Genomic DNA, 20195 nt, shown 5'->3' with positions numbered 1-20195 from the left:
TTTAAGTCCTACCTGAGTATGACTTGGACTTTCCCTCTACCAAGGCCTACCAAGTATCAACCTATAGGCATGAATTGATTACAAGATCTCTACCTTCTTCAAGAAAATGGTTTACCACCCCCATAATGGTTACGGGCTCTATAGCTAATTGACAAGTTAACAAACTCTTTGAGGTAATCGCACCTCTCCCATAGAATTAATGGTATAGCATTAGTCAACAGACCTATGTCCACAGGTGCTTCCTAGACTAGATCCCTAAATGATTTGTGTGTAGTCCCTTACTTGTTTCTTAAAATCTGCATGAAACTATCGGGCAGTGATATATTTAAACTGTTATCCTCAAAGATGTCCACAATTGCCTGCTAGACTAGATCCCTATATGAGATTGTGTGTGGACCTTTTACTCTTTCTCCAAATATTGCAGGATACCATGTGCAAAAATATGAGACCATGTGTATAACTTTTCTCATTCCACAAACACTATAAGCTACTATGGGTGATGATATATCTAGGACTGTTCTCAAGGATAATCATTATGAATGGAGGGTTTCCATGTACATATGCAATAGTAATCAACTTCATAAGCATATCAACTAGTCTGAAATTATGATTTCTTATAGCAAACCTCACTTTACAGATTGTCATGAACATCAAATCCATTTGGACTATGCCATAATCAAATTCATAAGCATATCAACCATGATTTCTTATAGCAACCCTCACTTTACAGATTGTCATGAACATCAAATCCATTTGGACTATGCCATCATATCCTTGGGCGTACTCTCAAGCAAGCAGTTACCAGCACTGGATTGCAGATTGAAGTTGGCCCTTGATTGTTGAAAGCTTACTTGAAAATGACCTTGCCTCACTACTACATTGTTAGTCAAATCTCCATGATTGTCCAAATTGACGTGCAATGCTAGCCAGAGACGATGATGGAGTGTAATTGACAACCCTCTGTAGCAGAAATGGGTAAAGGGAGAGGGGAGGGAGAAGGGGGGGGGAAAGGCATGGGCAATACAGGAGGCAGAAGGATGTGGCCAAAATTGGCAGCTGGGAGGCAAAATGCCAGCCCCACCCAGTGACACAGGTGGGTTTGGGAGCTGCCCTGTTTCTCGACCATAAAAAGCAGTCCCTGCAGCATCACCTTGGAAGCCCATTGCATCTCAAGCTGCCATGATCAAGAGGCAAAGAGTTTTTGTCTGCTTAAAGGAATCAGAGGTCATGGTCCCTGAAAGATGCATTGAAACCACTGATTGCATGGACTGCTGAATGACCTCCCCTGCTGCTGTAAAATATAGAATCCACTCGTTAATTACAGATCCCAGTAATAACAAATGACAAACTTTAGCACACTATCCACTTGAAATTCACCAACATTAACGTCCCATATATCTACCTTGATGTCCAAGCTAGACAGATTTACCACCTGATCGCCCAGCATCAAGCAAACTCGTTGACGTCTAACACGTGCAGCCCCTGGCCCCTTGCATGATGCCAAAGTTCCTTGCACTTGAAGCAACGGTATTGATCTGTTAGCCTTACTCACTACAAGAGCATGCCCCAGCTTGGAAGTGATGTATGCGGTATGCATCCTTCACTATGATCTCCCGTGTTTCAATCCTTGATATTACCTTTGTGACACTATGGCAATCGGTACACATTCGTATATTCTTTGCTATTCGGATAGTCGTGCCCAAGGGTGTACATATAAGTCCAAAGGCTATGGCCAACTTCTCACAATGTGCACACAGGGCATCTTCCTTGCTTCTCTCAAGGGTCACTAGCTCCCCTTGTGACTTCACCTCTTGCTCCTTGATTTGTATGCTCAAATTGTTAAGTTTTGCATAAATATCAGCACTTTGTGGGTGTCGTGTGTCTCCCACGGAGAAACCATGTACTTTCTTATCGACCTCTATAAAAGCTTTTGCCGGCTTTTTCCACCCATTTGCATACCGTCTCATCTCTTCTACATTCTCCACATCATGCCACATACCAGCCTGGGCATAGATCCTTGACATAAGCACGTAACTGGGCGCATTCACAGAATCTGCTCTGACAATGTGGTCAAAACAACGCCTTCCGATGTTCACATTGGCATGCAATCTGCATGACGTGAGCAAAGACGTCCACCCCACAATATTAGGTCCAAATGGATTGGTTTCAAGTAAGTCTTCCGTCTCAGTCAAGTGTCCAGCCTGGCCGAGCATGTCCACCATAGAATTGTAATGTTCTAGTGTTGGTGCAATGTTGTAATCCCTTTTCATTGACTTGAACTGTCCAAAGCCATGGCCTACCAAGCCTGCATGGCTGCAAGCAGAGAGATAACAAAGAAGTGTCACACTATCTGGCTTGAGGCCTACTTCTTGCATGTCCTTGAATTTTTGTAGGGCCAAGTGATACTGACCATGCTGAGTGAAACCTGTAATTAAGGTATTCCATGTGACTACCGTCTTCTTTGGTATCCTGTCAAAGACGATGCCAGCACTGTCAAGGCTCCCACAATTGATATACATGTCCACAATGGTGGTGCTGACAAACTCATCAGGCTCGAAGCCACTTTCAATAATGAGTGAATGGGTCTGCCACCCGTGTTCTAGTGCAGCCATGCTGGAACAAGCTTTTAAAACACACACATATGTCACTTCATCTGGTTTCATACCCTCCTCTTTCATTTTCCTGAACAGTTGAAACACATCCTCACCATCCCCATGATGAACATACCCATCCATTAATGCATTCCATGTCACAACATCCCTCTTGGGCAATCTCTCAAAGGTTTTGCATGCATCCTCGAGGCTCCCACATTTGACACACATGGCAATGAGCGCACTGCTGACATGCACATCCATGTGAAGCCCACTCTCAATGGCATAAGCATTGATGCAACTGCCTTGCTCCAGGGTTAGTGTCGCAGAACATGCCCTCAGGATGCACACAAACGTTATGCGATCAGGTTTCATACCTTGCCGATGCATTTCCTCAAAAAGCTGGAAAGCCTCATGACCCTGACCATGCTGGCCGCATGCAGTAATCAAGGTGTTAAATGTTACAACATCTGGATGGTGCACTCGTCCAAAGACAATGCATGCATCAAGGACACTTCCACACTTCGCATACATGTCAATGAGGGCATTGCCAATGAAAACCTCTTGATCTAAACCACTGTGGACTATATGAGCATGAATCTTTATTGCCTGCTCTAGGAATGTAAGGTGGAAACATGCTTTTAGGACACACACAAATGTCACCGGATCCGGTTCAATGCCTGCCTTCTGCATTTTCTCAAAAATGTGAAGGGCATGCTGGCCATGCCCATGCTCAGCGTAACCAGCAATCAAAGAGCTCCATGTCATAATTCCTTGCCTGACTGACTTGTCAAACACTGTCTGTGCATCCTGAAGGCCCCCACATTTTCCATACATATCAATGAGAGCATTGTCAATCTTTGTATCCAGCATGAATCCACTTTCAATGATACGGGAGTGGATCTGTCTGCCTTGCTCTAGGAAGGTTATCATGGAGCATGCTTGTAGTACACACACAAACGTCACCTTGTCTGGTGCCATGCCCCCCTCCTGCTGCATTTGCCAAAAGATTTCAATAGCTTCTCCAGCTTCCTTGCAGTGTACGTACCCAGCAATGATTGCATTCCATGATACGATATCTTGCTTCAGCAATCTGTTGAAAACAATACATCCATCAGCGGGCCGCCCACAGTTCATGTACATGCTGATGAGGATGTTACTGACAAAAACGTTGCACTCAAACCCCCTTTCGATGATATGAGCATGAACTTGCATGCCCTGTGTTAGTGCCGTAATATCTGAACATGCTTTCACGGCTGTAACGAATGTGTGTTCATCTGGCTCCACACCCGACTTGTGCATTTGACTGTAAACTTGAAGAGCTTGGCTGTTCTGTCCAAGCTTGGCATGGGCTGCCATGATTGCACTCCATGGAAAGACAGTTGACTTAGACAATAAACCAAATATTTGATTTGCCTCTGGCAAGCTATCAAAAATTGTAAACATTCGGATCAAATGGCTTCCTAAGAAATCATCCGACTGGAATCCGTTTTTTCTGATGAGATGATGCAATTCCCTTCCTGCTGCCACATTGCTCTCATTGATGCACCGCTGCAGAAGACAGAAGAAAACACTACTTGCAAAGTGACTTCCTCTCCAGTTCTCACGTCCCACAGCTTGTAGTGCCTCCTGTAATGGACCTTTGGAACACAGCTCACTGATGGCACAAAAAGCCATGTTAAGGCCATGCCAAATCAAGCATAATAATCACAATTTGAAGGCTAATTAATAGCAAGGGTATATCAAGCCGTGCTGCTTTTATCCAGTAAATATCGATATGTTGCCTGATATAAAACGATGCAAGTCTAACATCACACACAAGTTGCCAATCTACAAACTACCACCCAGCACACATCTTCAATACTCAACACATTGTGAATGGCAGTGCCACTAAGATAATTCACTTACAATCATAGATTCAATCAACACCACACATGATATGGTGCCAAAACCAAGAGAGGGGACACAGACACTAGACTCAATGGTCGTGTAGACCAGAAGGGAGTTATTTGTAAACTCCTTTTGCCATATTTGGTTGAAGTGGTCATGTTCTTCAACTGCCCCAACATATTTTAGCCAGTGGGTGTTGAATCGTCAGGGAAGCCCTAGCGTTCTGCCCAGGGAATCCATCAAGCTTGCGAGTCCTGTGTGAGCATGTTTCCCTTGATGGTTCCGCTTTCCTTGCCTATTCAAGTTCCTGATCATATGTTTGATATGATTAATCACTTGTGGTGTGCAATTAAGGAAGAAGAAAGAACGCACATGGGCATTGACATAATACCACGAAAAACCATCTCGAATTGAATAAGATAGGACAGCATTACCATCATTCAAATTAGCCCAAATAAGCTGACAATCTGTGTCCAAAGCATACATATCCCGCATTCCTCACAAGTCCTGATGATAAGAGATAGTCAATGAAACTCGCAGACAGTGGGCGGTGCCCGGGGGACTAGGGCCTTTGACACACTTGTTGATACCATCAAAGCATATCAAAACACTTAAACATGGCCACAACCTTAACACATATCCATCATCACTTTGCATAAAACATAAAAGTTGGACAAAACATCCACAAATGTTAAAAATGGATCTTGCACATGTGATACCACATAGAGGCCGGAATGAGCCAACCCCCCCCCCCCCCCCCCCCCGGAGTATTTTATTACCCAAGGAGAATAATATCATGTACAAGCTTTGAGGGCCTTACTCTCCCCACGGGAGATGCCGGATTATCCATATACAAATGCCATAACACAGCCCAACACAAGGCAACCAAGCCGGAACAAAGGCTGCAGAAATGCCGAGCCAACAACATAATCCATATACCTCCGTGTGGGTGCTGATTCTTTCCCAAAAACCACGGGTCTTCATGCAATAGAGCTGGTACAGTAAGTACAACTCTCTATTCAGCCAGTACAGCAGGTACATTGGCTGGTACAATTGGTACAATGGCTGGTACAGGCAAGTAAAGCAAGTACAAATGTTGGTACATGTATAGTGACTAGTACAACAGGTACAATGGCTGGTACAAGTACAGAAGCTGGTATAACCGGTACAATGGGTGGTACAACAAGTACAAGGACTGGTACAGCCAATACAATGGCTGGTACAGTAGGTACAAAGGCTAGTACAACAAGTACAATGGCTAGAAATCATAATAAATGATTAAATACCCTTGCCTTCAGTATTTCTTCGTGATGGAAGCCTCCAAAACAGTCCCCAACAGCCGGTATTCTTCATGGGCAGCCTTCAAGAGAGAGATAAAGAGAGTAGCCATCATCAGGGCAGCCTGTAACAATGGTAGAGACTAGTGTGCAGCAAGAGAGTCTCAATGAAGAGAGAGCTCCAATTTATAGCTTTGGGCCTCCCATGAGCTAAAATGGCAAGAGAAGGCTACAATGACAAGTGGAGAGCCACACAATAGCTGAAATGACAAGTGTGAGGCCACTTGTCTCACTTTGATCCACTTTCTAACAAGTGTCAGGCCACTTGTCTCACTTTGGTCCACTTTCTTGCCACATGTCCCAATCTAAGAGATAGGTCCTTCCATAAACTTTATCTCTAAAAATATCCCAACTGGTAGACATTCTATCACAGGCACTTTGCCAACTCTTGGTATCTGCTCAATTCCAGATGTAATGACATGAACAGAATTTCCATCGAAGTCGGGCCAAAAATAGCAACTCTTCTAAATTTTAGGAGTGTGGTCCTTTGTATTCTAGGATAATCTCCCATTCCCAAAGCTTGTACTTTCCAAATATTTAGACATCCTGGAGTCCACTAGACCCCTTTCATACTAGGAAATGTCCAAGCTCGTGACAGTCAATGCATGCACCTAAGGCCTACGTGACAAAACATCCGCTACCAAATTCTTCTTGCCCGGAGTATGCAAAATCTGAAAATGAAACATGGACAAGAAATTTGCCCACCTTAGATGCTTTTCTGAGAGTTTAGGTTGTGTAAGAAAGTGTCGTAAACTCTAATAATCTGTTTTTACCATAAATTCAATCTCCAAAAGATAATGCTTCCAAGTTTGAAGGGTATGAATAACGACCAATAACTCTTTCTCATAAACCTACAAATACAATTCGGCATGTTGCAAACGGGGGCTTTTAAAAGCCACTGCATGTCTCTCTTGATTCAAAACAGTCCCCAAACAATCTCCACAAGCATCACACTCGACCACAAAAGGTCTATGCAAATCGAGAATAATAAGAACAGGCCCTGAGATAATGGCGTCCTTCAACTTTTGGAAAGCTGTTCTTTCTGAATCAGACCAATGGAATGCAACTTTCTTCTTCAACGAATCATGCAACGGAGAAGCGAAGAAAGCAAAGTGTCGAATAAATCAACGATAGTAAGAGCATAAACCAATGAAGCTCTTGACTTGATGAACATTTTGAAGCTCTGGCCAACCCTTAATAGCTTGAATCTTTGCGGGATCCGTACACCATCTTTTGAAACAATGTGCCCTAAATAATGGATCTCTAACAAAAAGAATTCACTCTTCTTTCCATTGATGAAAAACTTGTGTTTCCTAAGCTCTTCAAAAACAATGGCGAGATGCTCTTTATGCTCAGCCTCACTCTTTGAAAAGATAATAATATCATCATTGATCAAAAAAAGTTCATGTGAACTTGCAGTGAGGTCTAAAAATTATGTCCATCATTTTATTGAAAGTGGCGGGAGCATTTGTAAGACCAAATGGCACCACCAAATACTCATATAGCCCAAATGATGTTCTGAAAGCCGTTTTGTGTACCTCTTGTGGACAGTGGTACTGATAGAATACACAGTGGAAGAAGAGAAAGTGGAAATACAGGGGAGAGAGAGAGAGCGAGAGAGAGAGAGATGGAGAGGAAACACAGGTATAGACCTGCTCTCAATATCATCAACCAAGAATACATGTCCCGAGCAAGAGGGGAGAAGACCTCGTATGTGAGGGACTGCAGCAAACAATGCCCTCTCACATCACTGGTGCGGGTTGCATGCCCTCTCACATCACTGGTGCGAGCTGCATGCCCTCTCATGACATCATCAAAATTCCCTTCACGGGATAGCCTGCGAGGTTATTGTGTGAAGACCCACTTGCTCTCATCATGGGAAACAACATCGCCATGGCTTTTCAAATAAGCAACAGCCGACTCTCGAGGTTTGTCAATTCCCATCTACTGGACAACTACATGAAAAGTGACTACATCAGCCTTGACATGAGACTTTGATTCGATAACCGTCTGTACATCTAGGTCCCTTTGCAAAGCATGGAACTCTTCAAGCTCATTCATCAAAGCATCAATATCCTACTTATCCTCAACCCTCGCAGACAACAGTGGATTGTTATCTGCCAAAGCCCCAACATGGTCCCTATCTCTATCCTCTTCCCGCATACGCCGAATACGGGTGATATTGTCCTCCACAAAATGATCTAACTGGCTGGCCATAATGTATCTACCAGATTTCAAAAAGAAAAGATTTTTTGTGCTCCGGAAGCAACGGCTGCACATGGAGGGTCGTCCCGCAATGGCAAGCCACGTGCCAACCGCAAGGCTGCAATGTGCTAGGAACCAGAGAAACAGAGTAATCTTCCTAGGGAAAAAGCTATCCCAAAACTTGTGCCAGTAATCTATAAGCAGATTTGGGAGTATACCATGGGTCTGCCAGTGATTGGATGCCGCCAAAGTGCCATCAAGCTCCTGGAAAATAATGCGCCGGGCACTGAGGAAAAGGAATGCCAAGGGCTCTAGATGGCAGGCCGGGTCCCACCAAGACCAGAGGCAGATCATAGGGCAGCTCTTCCAAAACCAAAGCCTCCAAGTCAGATCATCAGCCATCTTCATAGAGGACGGGTCAATGTGCCAATGGCGATCGTAAAAGCCCACTATCCTCACCCGTTTGGTGCGCAAGTGGATGTTTTTCTCAATGAAGGATTTTTTCTTGGGAAGAAAAAGTATGGACCAATCCCTTGACGGACATAATGTTTAATATATCATCATCATTTCAATCTCAAAGCATTAACAAGATTTTATCAAATTCTTTCAATCTTCTATTACTATCCTATCACCTCTAACTCATCAATATCAGCACTTCAATCCATGACATTTGGTGAGAACAGTAGCCATCTCTACTGAAGACCTTATCCTAAATACCAGATGGAACTTCCATCAGGACTGATGATAATGTCTAATTTTTGTAATGTAAATTATTGATTCTTTATGTAATTTCACAGCAGCAGGACCAATAGTAATTAATTATTTAACTTCACAGCAGCAGGTACTTAAAAATCGCTGAATTGATCCCTCAACAGGACAGGTTTTCTTTTACATTCAATTTTGATTATTTAATTTTACAACAGCGTATTAGAAACTCACTGAATTAAAAAAATCACTACAGGAAGGGTTGTTTCAAGTATATAATAACACAGAAACAGATTAGAAATAATGAAATAAATAAATCTAGAGAAGGAGAGAGATAAGGTGCATACCAGGGGGTGTATTTTTGGTGACTACTTGGTCTGTCTTTCAGGACCTGGTCAGAGACCCTCTTGCTGAGATCACGCAGGATCATCCGCTCACTCTCATCTGCATTTACCTTCGTGGGCTTGCTAGGATTAGGGTTCCGAGAGAACACAGAGGCTGTTGGCACCTTGCTGTGTGAATGCTGTCTGAAAGACAGGAAAGAGATAGAGGGCAACTCGGATATGGGAACTAAAGAGTCGTGGGTTATGAAAGAGGGCATGGAAGAGAGGGTGGGGATAGCTTGCTGCAAGATGTCCATGGCTATGGTAGTTGCAAGATAATGGAAATGGGAGAAAAACTAGACCCAAATCAATGCGCGCGTAGAGGGAGAGAGATGGAAAGGAAGAGCAAAGGTGGTTGCTGCTGCTGTCGCAAAAACCCATAAATTGGTTTAATTTTCAAAATTATGATGGCAAAAGAGATGCGCGCGATGATCGGAGCATGGATCGAGGAAGGCCCTAAGGAGAAACGAGGAGGAAGAGATTGACAAAGGTCCCCGTACAGCATACGGCCTGCTGACATGGCTGGTCGTACAGTTGTACCAGCGCCAGCTCAATCTCTGCGTACGAAATGTAGGAGATGGTCGCCCTTGCCTCGGGACTATGTGGCACAACATCTCGAGGATGGATCAAGGGCTGGTATTTCTCGGACCGTTAGATTAGGAGTGAGAATCTAAAGATTCTCAAGGGATATAAAACGGAGGCGTGAGATTCTCAAGGTATTAAAAACGTATTAAAAACGGGTCAGTGGATTAAAAATGTATTAAACGGCCCCCGGCCGGCGTTATTGATATTTTTTTTTTCCAAATTCCTATGCCGATGATTCTTGCAATCCGGTTTCAATCGCATGCCGAACCAACTGCTCCGCCTTGCTCCTCCCAAACAAACCGACTGCTGAGCGCTACCTAGTTCACTCTTGCGGACCAGCTTATCATAGGCGCTACCTACTTCCAGCTGCTCCGCCTTGCAATCTCCTCAGGACCAGCTGCCTCTTGCACTATTGCGAACCAACTGCGAGACAGTGCAATTGAGGCTTTGCAATCTCCTCTGAAAAATAGCTGTTGAGCGACAGTGTGAACCAGCTGCGCGACGGTCACCTCCAAACTGCGATGGTAAGTGCTCTGCAAGTTGGTTCGCCCTTCTCTTTTTATTCATTTTCAGTCAAAACCTGAGCTTAATCGAATTGATTAAGCTTCACCTAGATTGCTAGTTCACCCTAATCAATTCTTGATTATTTCTGGCTTTAGTGTGAAGTTTTCGTCTGAGTTACGACCAGTTGATATTGTGCTAATTCTTCCTATCTTTCTGTGGTGCATATGCCCTATCATCCCCCTTTTTTGTGCTAATTTTTCCTATTTAATGCTTCTATTAGTGATAGGTTTCATTATGGCCAAGTCTGCCCTTGATCTCCGAAGTCATACAGAAACTCAGTCTGTTGAACTTTGTATTGATGTATGCTCATGTGTGTGGGGGAGCATATATTGGTACCTAATTCTAAACCGCTATTAGGCGCTGACGGTGTTAGTAGGGATGTTGTAGTATAGTCAATACTATGCATGATGGAGCTAATGGTTATATGGTCTTGTGGATGGCTACCATGAGTCTATACCTTGCACTTTCGTTTAAAGGTGAATTTGGGCTTATCCTGGATTCATCTTGGTATATAAAGAAGGGAAGTAAGAAAGTCACATTAATGACCTTTTGAGGCTGAAGTTGGCCTATAAGACAAATTAGATACATTATTGGCAGTACATTCCACACTTATGCTATAAATGACACTAAGAAAAAGTGAAAAAAGTAAAAGCGCACCAAATAGAATCTGCTCTCGATAAGTGAGAGAGGAGAGAGTCGTGTGTGTGCGTCTTTGCATCGAGTCGCTTAATTACCTTTGCATTGAGTCATTGAGTCATACTTGAGTTGTGGATGAGCTTCACATGCTTAAGAAAAGTCAACTAATGTATGATGTTTTTTTCATAAGGTCGATGGCCACCGATGAAACACAATTGTTTGAAGATGTTTTGCTTGACAACGGTCATACCGCTCGTTTGTGCATTGCTACAGAGGAGTGTCGCAGGTTGAATGTACGATACCTCAGGCGAGGTGATATGATGGACCATTTGCGCAAAAAGCATCATATCAATGTAGATATTCCTATGCAAAAGGGTGGTCGTCCTCTAGGTCATCGCACTCAAGAGGCCCCAAGAGCTTTGTACACAAAGCAATGTCGTGCACGCTTTAAAAATCCGGACCAAAAGCTCAACAAAAACACGAGGACTCAAGAAGCTCGACTTAAAAAGAGGGCTGAAGAGGATTGGGACGCAATGGGTGATGATGAAAGATCGTGCTTTGAAAGCAAGGATACTTACATTAGAGAGAAGGTCGAGAGTGCAATGCAAAAATACCTCACGGGAAAGGATGTTCGCTTGAGTCGCATCAACAAGCGGATTGCTGAAGGCTATGAGAAACATGTGAGTATAGAATAATTGCTTTGGTTGGTAGTGCATTATATTCATGTGTGTTTGCATCATTTTGAGTAGTGTTTTCTTAATTTAGAGGCGCTTAATAGCGAAGGATAATGCAACAACATCCACACCCGCTGCCAATCCTTTAAATGATGGATCACATGAAGTACGTGACGAAGTAGTCACTCTGGTAATACTCTCCTGACAGAGGCTTAATGCTTTTTTTTCATTCTTTTTTACAACGTGGCAGAGGTTCTTTTATTGTCGTTAAATTTATATTGCTCATTCTCTTTTGTAGGAGAAGTTGGCGAGCTTTGACGATCAAGGGCCACTTTTAGCTCCTATGAAAGAGGATAGCGCTCGTACGTTCTTCGAGGGAAGCCGAATCTTGTGCTCATTGCAAATCGGTGAGCCAATGGAAACTCCCCTTGCAACTCGTGCGCAAATGGCCAAAAAAGCGAAGGTGTGTTAAAAATAAATTCCTTTATGTAAACGTTGCTTTCATAAAGTGTAGAATGGATATGTATGTTTCTCTAATTTTGCATAGGTTGGCATATCCATAAGGCTTGGGTCTCCTAGTATTATTAGTGACTCCCCTCTATCTAGCACAAGTGCTCCCATTACCGTGGTCATTGCGAATGGAAGCACAACTATAGATACTAACTTAAGTCAACCTTTGAAATGTGATGATTTCATTAAGAGGTAAGGCTATTTAATAGAAGTCTTTTATCTTTCATGTGTGAATCATTTTCTACTTGCATGTATGATCATACGTCTTTTACACTATGTAGGTTTGAGAGTGGTCTTGCTATTAAAAGACGTATGATCATACGTCTTTTACACTATGTAGGTTTGAGAGTGGTCTTGCTATTCAGTTTGCTATTCACTATGTAGGTTTGAGAGTGGTCTTGCTATTCAGTTTGTGTCTCATGCATCGAATCAAGTTGTTGAGGTTGATGGTAGCCTCTTGGAGTCAATTGTGACTCAAAAAGCATCGACACGGACAATGAATTTGTGTCATATGTAAGTTTATTTTTTAAAAAAGACTTGATCTTTTCCATATGCATATGTATATTGCACAGGTGTGACATCAATGAACCGCTTCATTTATAGGTGGTTCAAGAACACAATGCCAAGCCATGTCTTCGAAAAAGCATGGTTTTGTGATAGCCTTTGGTATGCCTTTATCGAGGCCTTTATGAAGGCATGTCGAAATCAAGAGGCAAAAAAGCTTGATAGTTACTTTGGAGAGGTAGATGTGGCAAAGTACTTGTTTATTTTCTTTCCAATTGTGGATGGGTAGGTCTACTAACTTAGTACCTTTGATGTTCAAACTATCTATTAGGATGCTTAATGGATTAATGTGTTCTTGTTGCTTCTCATTCTACAGACATCATTGGTAACTTTTTGTGTTGTACAACAATATCCATAGTGCGTTGTCCGTGGGAGACTCATGGATTACTATATCTTGTCCACTCTCAAGGGTAGTGTCTCCAACTCATTTGTCATGTGTTTTACAGGTACATATTGGCTACTTATTTTGTTATCTTACAACAAAAAAGACCTTTTTTTTACCATCTACACTAACTATGCTTTTAGGGCTTTGCAAATCATGGCTTCACATTGCTCTAACAACTCATTGAGGGAGTTTATGGAGAGGCCAAGGAAGTCCTTGGATACCTTGGAGAAACCACATGTAATAATCCTGGCACCCTTGTGATCACTAACCATGAAAATTTGTATTGGTTCACTCATTCTTTGATTCTTTGGTAGGTGCCGCAACAGCCTAATGCTATAGATTGTGGATTCTATGTCATGGCCTACATGAAACGGATGATTGAGGGGGCATACGGCAAACGATCGAAGAGCTATGTAAGATGGTTCTCTTGAGTCTTATCTCTAAGTTTCACAATTAAGGAGTTGTACTCATTCGATTTTATTTTCTCTTATGTGTGCAGTTGACTAGGACCTGGTTCAAACATGAGGCCGTGGAGCAGTTGAAGCTAGATTTGGCCGCATGGGCGAAGAAAAAGATCTTGGAGATACAATGAGTTCACCTTCTTTGTGTCGGCATAGTTTTGGCTTCACATGATACTCATTTTGTATTGTGGCAACGATTTTGGGAATGATACTTTGCATTATTGCAAAGTTAGTTTGTATCACGGCAAACTTATTGACAAACTTGGTTGTCTTATGACAAATATTTTGGCAATGATAATTTGCATTGTTTCTTATCTTCTCTTGTTTTTTATGAATAACTCTACTATGTTGTGAATGTGAAGTCCCTCATGCTTCTTTCTAATGTGAATTGTTGTGGATAATTTCTTGGCAAACACAATTTCTTTAAAGATTGTGGTTCTTTCTTGATATTTAACTCTATTGTGATGTGAATGAGAAGTCCCTTATGCTAATTTTAATTGTGAGTGGTCGTGGATAATTTTTTAGGAAACAAATTGTCTTTATGGATTGTAAATCTTCCTTGATGGAAAACTCCATTATGTTGTGAATGAGAAGACACTTATGCCAATTTTTAATGTGAGTGGTTGTGGGTAATAGACAGACAATGGTCTGTACTCCCTTTGTTCTCAAAAAGGGCTCCTAAGTAGATGAACATAATCCTTAGAGGGTATGTGAATAAGATACTCATGCTTGTAATCCTTGTGTGATCCTAAAGTGAAACTTGTGTGAACCTAATGTGAACCTTGTGTGAACCATGTGTAAACCCAATGAACTCATCATGGCAATGAGTCCCGAGAACATGTACCTTCGGGAAAATATTCACAGGGTTGTAAACCTTGAGTGAACCGAGTGTGAACCATGTGTGAACCAAGAGTGAACCCCATTAATTTATGGCAATGTGATCTGAGAGCATACAATTTTAGAAAAGTATTAACAGGGTAGCGAACCCTGTGTGAACCATGTGTGATCCAAGTGGGAACCATTTGTGAACCATGTGTAAACCATGTGTGAACCCAATAAATTCATGGCAATGTGACCCTAGAGCATGCACTTGTGGGACAATATTCACAGGGTTGTGAACCATGTGTGAACCATGTGTGAACCCCATCAATTCAAGGCAATGTGACCCGAGAGCATGAACCTTTGGGAAAATATTTACAGAGTTGTGAACCCTGTGTGAACCTTGTGTGAACCATTTGTGAACCAAGAGTGATTAACACTGCTTGAACCCCATCAATTCATGGCAATGTGACCCGACAACATACAACTTTAGAAAAATAATAACAGAAATGAAAACCTCATTTGAAGTGAACCACGATCATAAAGACACGGTAAAGAAAGCAAGACTCTTAATTCATTGAGGATGGAGTTGTGTAAAGCTTGATTACAAGAGAACAAGCATCCACTTAGAGGCCAACACGTTGCGCAGCATGTCTCCATTATCTTGAGCCAAGGAAAAGCATCTCTCTTGATCTACATCACCGCGCCGGGATCACATGACACAATTTTAGCAGTAACGCTAGAGGAGATCCCACATATTCTTACCACTTTTCCAACAAGAATACAATCGCCACCACTTGGGGCCTGCCTTGATGTCAAGGGTAATATTACATGGCATGTGCAACAAGTTATGGTCACTTTAGGGTCCAGCATAAAAGTCTTTGAGCAACAATGGGGACACCAAATCCATGGTTTTTATGGGAATCTCACTCGTTTCCGACCATGTTGATGTTGTGGTGAGTCTTTTTGGCCTGGAGGTGGCCTAGAGGGTTGACAAGTTCCTATTTGCTCCTCCTCACTTATTGAAGATGCCCTTTGTATGTGTTTCACCCCATGGCCAAGCCTCGTGCTTGTGACATGCTCCTGTATCTGATGGATGCCTCCTTGAGTGGGCATTTTGATCTGTCTAGGTGCTGGATCATCCATGAGGATGGATGTGCAACTCTTGAGATGGTCCAAAAGAGTTTCAAGCTGAGATGAGTCACTCTCTTGCACACGCACTTCAACTTGATCGAGCATGCTTCTTATTTCATTGATGCTCGCAAGTACACGACTCTTCTGTTCTGAAAGACTGGAGGATGCAACACTAATCTCAGGCATGTTTTGAATGTGCCCCTCGCTAACATTAGTAGTATCCTCCATAAGCATACTTCTTGCGCTGTCTATGACTGGGAGGTTTGGAATCAGGTGACAAAAATGCTTCTCAATGATTAGCCTTAGGCCATATAGATGCTTGCAGTTGCTTGCAACATCTGGACAATCACAAAAATTGGTCTGCAGACTGACATGATACCATTTATTAGATGAAGCACTTAACATCTTGAATAGCAAATTTAGCTCATTTATTGCAATCACGGAAGAAGGCCATTCTTCAAATCTTTGCAACAATTTTTCTCCTTCCCGTAAACGTTTTGTTTGCTGTTGAGTATGTCCATAGATATTGAATCGTCTGGAGTCAACTAAGAGAGGAGCAAAGGAGTTAAGTTAAGAAGTGAACATATTACTATGCAAAAGCAACCATCATAGTACCTATCTCTTGTTTTTGCTTGAAAAACTCTAATAAGGTCCCACCCATGCGAGTGCCACTTTGCGAGTCACCAATGATTGCATGTACCAAGTCCAAAATAGATCGATTAATCTGTGCATTCAATAATGTGTACTTTATATATTGCCATAGTCTCTCCACAAGGTTTGTAGTGTCCACATTTCCATAATTGAAGAGGCGACCAAATCTTGGCCATCTAGTTCGCCAAGGGCAATCACTCCCACACCAACCATTTGTAACATATCTCTGCACATTTGTGTTTAACTCATAATTTTGCAAGAGAATTTCATAGTTAAGCTCAAATGCAGCTTCCGTAGAGCTATTCAAAAGGGTACACATTGAGGAGTAGAGATGGTCTTGGGACTCCTTTGGGAACCTGCAGAATACATTACCAAACATTAATGAAGCGTATGGTAACCAATGAGAAGCATTACATTGGAAGTCAATGAATATCTTTGGGAGTAAGTTCTCTACCCATGCTTTCTTTGCATGGAACCAGCAGAGAAGGACATGGCATGCCACTTGTTGTTGGCCACCTAAGCCATTGTCTATCCAACAATAAGGATCTTCTTGCACCACTTTGTTGAAAGCCTCAAGCTCCATGTGTGACTTGTCAATTACCAAGGCAGCTGGATGAATATCTCTCATTCTAGATAGCACTGTCTTGAGAGTAACCTGGAGAGCAGTTGCTTCTTGTTCAGACCCTGGATCATTTGTGCATAACATAAACCAAATAGGTATGCCAATTCCATTTTGATTGGGCAATACTGCAGCATACAATGGTAGCCCAAAAATGTTTGTTTTAAATGTACTGTCAATTGCCCATGAGTTGTTCAAAGAAAAACGCATTGCCATGTGCAGCATCCACTCATCTTGAATTATTACAATGAACGGTCTTTTTTCAGCAACCTTCACAGAAGGATTGTAGGGTTGACAATAACACACCTGCAATGCCAAGAAAATCTTGTTACTTTCAAGCTGCACTGGGCCTAGCACCTTACACACATGGCCAACTAAATTTCATACCTTGCCTTGTTTTTGCAATAGCTGTACCTCTTTCCACATTGCAACCCAATCATCTCCAGATAGCCTCCTTACAAAAGACAATAAATGCCATCGTTTGTTCATCACATTATTGCCAATTCAGTGAGAGGAATGTGCTAGTATGCTTTGTACCTTGCTGTCTTATTTGTCATAAAAAACCTGTAGATTACCTTATCCACATTAGAGGCATTATTATAATGCAACTTCTCCTTTGACAAGGACATTTTTGCCACATGACGCGGAATTCCCACATCAAACAAGTCCTTTGTACAACATTGGAGGACATTTTGATGCACAAGTAGATGATACAAGTCTTCTCGTGAGCCTGGCACATGTCCTTGATGATAGGGATACTAAGTGATGATAGGGATACAAAGTGATGGAAGCAATATCAAAGACATGGTCAATACATACTGCAACACAAAAAGGACATCCACACCTTTTTGATTTTCTTAGCCTTCTCTTGCTTCCTTGCCTTCGAGGTTCCCTGCCTCTATGACATGCATAGTCAATTACCTTTTTCTTTCCACATGAACTATTTCTGGAGCGAACAAACACTAGCCATACTTTGTGCTCAATGACAATGTCATCTAGTGCTTGACCCAAATTAGAGACTGCGATGTTCACGTATTCCTGTTTTGCTAGATTTGTGTTCAACCTGTTAATACCATTTGTTCTAAGCACTTTTTTGGAATCTTCACTATGCGAACAACTACAGCTATGTAGAAGATCTTTTGCAAACTGTATTGGGATGCCTTGCCTTCTTATATCCATGCACCAGGCGCTCTTGAGCATGCACAAAGTGTCATGAATATCACGGTGGGATACTCCATCTTCTGCCATGTGACATTCTCTAACAATTGTGGCCCACTCATTTATATGGGATGTTTTTAAATGTGGTGAAGAGACCAAGCATAGGTTAGAGCACCCATCTTCATTCTTTTGTAGCCGCAAATTGTCCCGTAGTTTTCTCCATCGCTTGAGATCCAAAGAACCTGTGCTGTCACATGCCTTTATCTCCTCTAATCTCGTGGAATCGTTATTTTCAAGAGCTCCCTTCATTAAGTTGTAACTTGCTTTGTTGAAGGAGTAAAATCGTTGAGAAACATACCAATGTGGATCAAGCAGAAAAAAATACTTGAGTTGATCTCCAAGTTGAGAGGTGGTCTTGGGGCTTCGCATGAACGGCCTTCATTGGAGCTTGTTTCAACGATATTGTCCTTGGATGTAGAGAGCTCACTGTCAGTAATACTATCATTGGATGTAGAGAAGTCAGAATCATACTCACTTGATTCACACCCAAAAAATCCTCAAATGACCACACCGGTCTGTCAAGATCACTGCTTGCAAAGAAAGATGCCATAACACACTCCTTGAATAGTTGATAACTTTAACCTTGCACTAGTTTACTAAAAAAATCCCATCATTGTTTAAACCAGAAGCCGACCCGTTCACATCAAGATCACACAAGGTTCACACCGGGATGACATTGCTAATAGGTCACATTATACTCAGAAATAGGCCTCACCACTAAAGGGAGACTAAAGGGAGCCAAATGCCAAATGGGGATAAATGATCCAAAGGGGGTGATAAAGGAGCTTTAATTCAAAAAAGATGCCTTGCTTTAAAGTCCGCACCCTCTTTAATGCTGACAAAAGCACGTCCTGACCCCCGCCGTCACCCCTAGTTCACACAGGGATCACAAGATGGGATCACACAGCATTCACACTTGGATTTCTCAGGGATTACACATGGATCACAAAATCCGAGAGCCCACCCGATCCTCAATTTTTGAGCGACAATGTCCGCCATTGATCCCCTTTGAAAAAAGGGGTGTCAAATAGTCCTGAGGGTCGCCCTTGCCTGTTGATCAAAGTGTAGCACTTGTAGAGATGAAGAGCTGGAGAATTACAGGGACACGAAATATTGGCCACACGGGTGGGCACCCCATATGACCAACCCCGTATGGGGTGCCCACCCCACACAGTGCCCACACCGGCGCGGGTGCCACCCAGTTGGGCCCGGGGTACTTCATAAAAATGTCCACCCATGTGAACTTTCAAAGGTTAAAGGCATTTTAATAAACTAATACAAGAGTTTTAAGAAAAAGGGCGGCATGCAAGCGTGACAGATGAAGAAGGTGCTAGTGCAAGTCGGAGATGGGACAGGACACCAGAATAAGAGGCAATACAGATTGCCTTGGCCGATTTTGTGCCTACGGGGCGAGCTTTCGTGTGCCTTACGGTAGCGCGAGTGCTCGCACGGTGCGCTTGCGCATCTCCTGGGAGTGCGAGTGCCCCCTCCCAGACAAAGGGGGTAGGGGGAGGGACAATGTGAGAAGTCTTGTGGTGGACCCGAGTGCGCACGCACTCGGATGGATGCACGCATGAGTGTTTGCCTGAACGACCGCGCCGCGCGGTGAACTCGTCTGGATGTGGGGAGGCGTATTTGCCCAAGTGTCTGCGTGGGTGGACTTGGAAGGATGTGCGAGGAGGAATGTTTTCTGCCAAGGGTGTTGTTTGGATGCCCCCCACATTGTGCACTCTCTCTTGCAAACGCCCCTTTCGGAGTCTTGGAAACGTGGAATGTTCACGATACGGGAAACCTGCTCCTCTCTCTTTGTTGTAATCTCTTGGATTCACGGTTTTTGATGTGGTGCGGTCATACTAGTGCTAATGCACCGGATCCCATCAAAACTCCGCAGTTAAGCGCGCTTGGGCCAGAGCAGTACTGGGATGGGTGACCTCCCGGGAAGTCCTGGTGCTGCACCCTTTTTTGGGCCGGAGCATCACTGTGCCCCCCGGAGCCGTGCTGTCACGCCCCCCCATCCCCCTGCGTGCCGTGCCCTCCTCTTAATGAAATGTTGGAGGCTCAGCATAAGGCAAGAAGAAGAAGCAGTAGCTACCCGCAATGGAGCAAAAAGCTTTAGCTCTGAATACTCCTTGTGTGTATATCATGCCTCCAAGAAGGAAAGTGCTTCATGACATTACCAATGTCATGAAGGTTGATTGTCGTGATTCTTCTTCTTCTTTCTTGCTGTGTCTCACGAGGGGGAATTATCCACATCCACTATACCA

At 42.9% G+C, this 20195-nt stretch overlaps 1 protein-coding gene, 1 long non-coding RNA gene and 1 other non-coding gene across 8 annotated transcripts; 2 read left to right on the top strand and 1 right to left on the bottom strand.

Moving 5' to 3' along the window:
* Nucleotides 1-594: 594 nt before the first annotated feature.
* LOC147627703 (pentatricopeptide repeat-containing protein At1g11290, chloroplastic-like) lies at nucleotides 595-9738 on the bottom strand. Of its 6 annotated transcripts, none has more exons than XR_015268315.1 (3): nucleotides 9076-9738; nucleotides 1403-4248; nucleotides 595-1291 (listed from the first exon to the last, which is right to left on the bottom strand). XR_015268315.1 is itself a non-coding variant. In XM_086814649.1 (2 exons), exon 2 carries the CDS (start codon nucleotides 4266-4268, stop codon nucleotides 1545-1547), a length of 2724 nt encoding a protein of 907 aa, XP_086670775.1. In that variant the 5' UTR covers nucleotides 4269-4375; nucleotides 9076-9738; the 3' UTR covers nucleotides 595-1544. The 6 variants fall into 6 exon arrangements, 2 of the variants coding, with proteins under 2 accessions (XP_086670775.1, XP_086670774.1); XR_015268316.1 differs by having other exon boundaries at nucleotides 595-1288; XR_015268317.1 differs by having other exon boundaries at nucleotides 1433-4248.
* Nucleotides 9739-13149: 3411 nt separating this feature from the next.
* LOC147627702 (uncharacterized) lies at nucleotides 13150-13776 on the top strand. Its single transcript, XR_015268382.1, has 3 exons — nucleotides 13150-13266; nucleotides 13344-13442; nucleotides 13529-13776. It is a non-coding gene; the product is annotated as an uncharacterized LOC147627702 (long non-coding RNA).
* Nucleotides 13777-19771: 5995 nt separating this feature from the next.
* LOC147627701 (5S ribosomal RNA) lies at nucleotides 19772-19890 on the top strand. The gene has a single exon (XR_015268412.1). It is a non-coding gene; the product is annotated as a 5S ribosomal RNA (ribosomal RNA).
* The last annotated feature ends 305 nt before the right edge of the window (nucleotides 19891-20195 follow it).

The sequence above is a fragment of the Cibotium barometz genome, chromosome 20 (genome assembly GCF_041138505.1).
Source record: "Cibotium barometz isolate CiBa-2024 chromosome 20, ASM4113850v1, whole genome shotgun sequence".
Lineage (NCBI taxonomy): Eukaryota > Viridiplantae > Streptophyta > Polypodiopsida > Cyatheales > Cibotiaceae > Cibotium > Cibotium barometz.
The sequence above is the reverse complement of the archived record's forward strand: the minus strand, read 5'-3'. Positions and strand labels throughout refer to the sequence as shown.